Below are 2133 nucleotides of genomic sequence, written 5' to 3' on the forward strand. Positions count from 1 at the left end.
ATATATATATATATATACACGTATACACGTATATATATACGTTTAACATATACTTACACACATATGAACCACTATTAATGTGGTTGGTTTAAGAAAGTTAACGTCAGGGTAAACCACAGATCTGTTGAAAAATTTCCTGTACCATTGATATAGTTTCTTATCCAGTTCAGAGAGCAATTACTCTATAATCATACACAATCTGCATCTCTCAGCAACTTCATCTCTCTGTTAAGTATCAGTTGTGCTGCAGGAATATTCCATTACACTAATTTAATGAGAGTCTAACTTGGAGTTGAAATTTTTGTTGTTATTTTTTAGTTAAAGTGCAACGCCTGTGTCAAGAGAATTTCACATCTTTATTTTCTCAAGAGGATAATTATTTATGATTTACCATGTGGGTGATGCCAAATTAATTGTTTTGCTGTCTTTGCATGTATTGTGTTTGATATTCAAACTGGCAAATAGGCACTTCTTTTATGCAAATTAGTAAATTGTGAAATTTTGGCAAATTGTCAATAAATGTTACGATATATCTTGTTTTTGAAGCTGATCAGCAAAATTGATGCTAGAATTGGTAAAGCAGTTGACAAGATTTTGACAGATTTTGACTATCGTTTCCAGACTTGTAAAGATTTAAAAATTAATGTGAAAACGTTTTTTGACCTCAGTTGGACTCATATTTTAGGCGGAATGGTCCAGATGAGCTTTGGTAAGTAGAACTGTGTGTATGATTTATCAATTTATTATAAGTTCCAAAATGATGTCACACACTTTTAAAAAAACACTTCAAAAAAATCACTGATCATTTCGTGGACCCTAAAGTTATCCCATTCATCTACATAATTTATTCACATCATTTTGGCCAGATTCACACATAAATACGGAATTGCGATTATTACTTAGAATTTCATAGGCCTATTTTGTTATGGTTGCAATTTTTGTATGAAAACACAAATCATTATCCTTAATCTATGCACTTGGAAATCAATATGGCAAGACAATATGTATGTTTGTATTATTTGCTTGTGCAACTACTTGAAAATATTTAATAATAAACAAGAAACCGCTGTCAGAAGGCCTGCTTCGCTTTTTATGTGTAGGCATAATATATTTTATAATACAGTAACCATGTTATGGGTTCTTTATTATAGGTTTCAGAGCATATGGATTTGTGGGGCCAGGTGTATGTGTTGATATCAGTGTACTCAAGTTCAAAGCCAAGGTAATGGAGAGCAATAACAATTCTTGGGAATGATATGACTAGGACACAACAAAATCCATGCGCATAAAACTAATAATATAAAATGTTTTTGAAAAAATGATAATATAATAGTGGTAAATACAGTTTTTTAAGTTAATGTGCGTATTTTCTTAGGCCGAGCTCTTTGTTTCTGGTGGCGCCACATCTGAAGGCAGTGTATCAGTTGGATTGGGTCTATATGCATCAATGGTGTTGACTGGAGATATCCTTACGGTTAGATTACCCATTGGCATTGAATTTCAGTTTGTACGATCACCAAGCCGAAGGTAAGTTTAATTACAAAAATAAGGAAATCATATTATCAGTTTGTTGATCTAGTTGACCTAACCAACTTGGAAAATAAAATTCTGTATCTGAATTAACTATCTGCAATTAAACAAATACAAAAAATATTGAATGTTTCGATAGAGTTAATTACTTGAATTACATTTATTTTAGGCTGTTTGTTGACATTGAACTTATTCCATTGATACTGAAACTGGACACTTTTATTGAAGCTGGAATAGGCAGGTTCACGGTAAAGATTTTCAAAGCAAACCTTTGGGAATACCAAACAGCATCTCAAAGAGCGAACATTTGGGAAAAAGTTACCATGAAGGAAAATAAGGAACGACCGGTCATTGATCCAGTAAGTTTCATATATTTTGTTACCTCATATTTGTGATAAATAGAACTGTTGTTTGTGTCTTTCACTGTACCATACAAAAGCGATAATGTATACATTAATGTTAATGATTTTTGTTCTTTCGGCTTAAAGGTTTTCGACCGTAAAACGAAAGCAAGTGATTCCGGTGAATGTTTTGTCAAACAAGTGCCTGGACTTGACTACACTAACCCAACATTTGAATTAATATTTAATGCTCACGACAGTC

General features: G+C 32.4%; 1 protein-coding gene across 1 annotated transcript in view; it reads left to right on the plus strand.

Annotated features, from left to right (window-relative positions):
* Positions 1 to 2120, plus strand: part of LOC117116939 — a gene marked incomplete at its 3' end in the record, with an annotated part of 5758 nt that extends 3638 nt beyond the window's left edge. The window contains exons 7-11 of the mRNA XM_033261078.1: positions 547 to 709; positions 1152 to 1222; positions 1376 to 1527; positions 1700 to 1889; positions 2019 to 2120. Coding sequence (XP_033116969.1) covers positions 547 to 709; positions 1152 to 1222; positions 1376 to 1527; positions 1700 to 1889; positions 2019 to 2120 — 678 coding nt within the window. The remainder of the gene's footprint in view (positions 1 to 546; positions 710 to 1151; positions 1223 to 1375; positions 1528 to 1699; positions 1890 to 2018) is intronic.
* Positions 2121 to 2133: the final 13 nt, after the last annotated feature.

This window comes from Anneissia japonica, unplaced genomic scaffold (genome assembly GCF_011630105.1).
Source record: "Anneissia japonica isolate Jap-2015-1 unplaced genomic scaffold, ASM1163010v1 scaffold31047_len5813_cov125, whole genome shotgun sequence".
In the NCBI taxonomy this organism is placed as follows: domain Eukaryota; kingdom Metazoa; phylum Echinodermata; class Crinoidea; order Comatulida; family Comatulidae; genus Anneissia; species Anneissia japonica.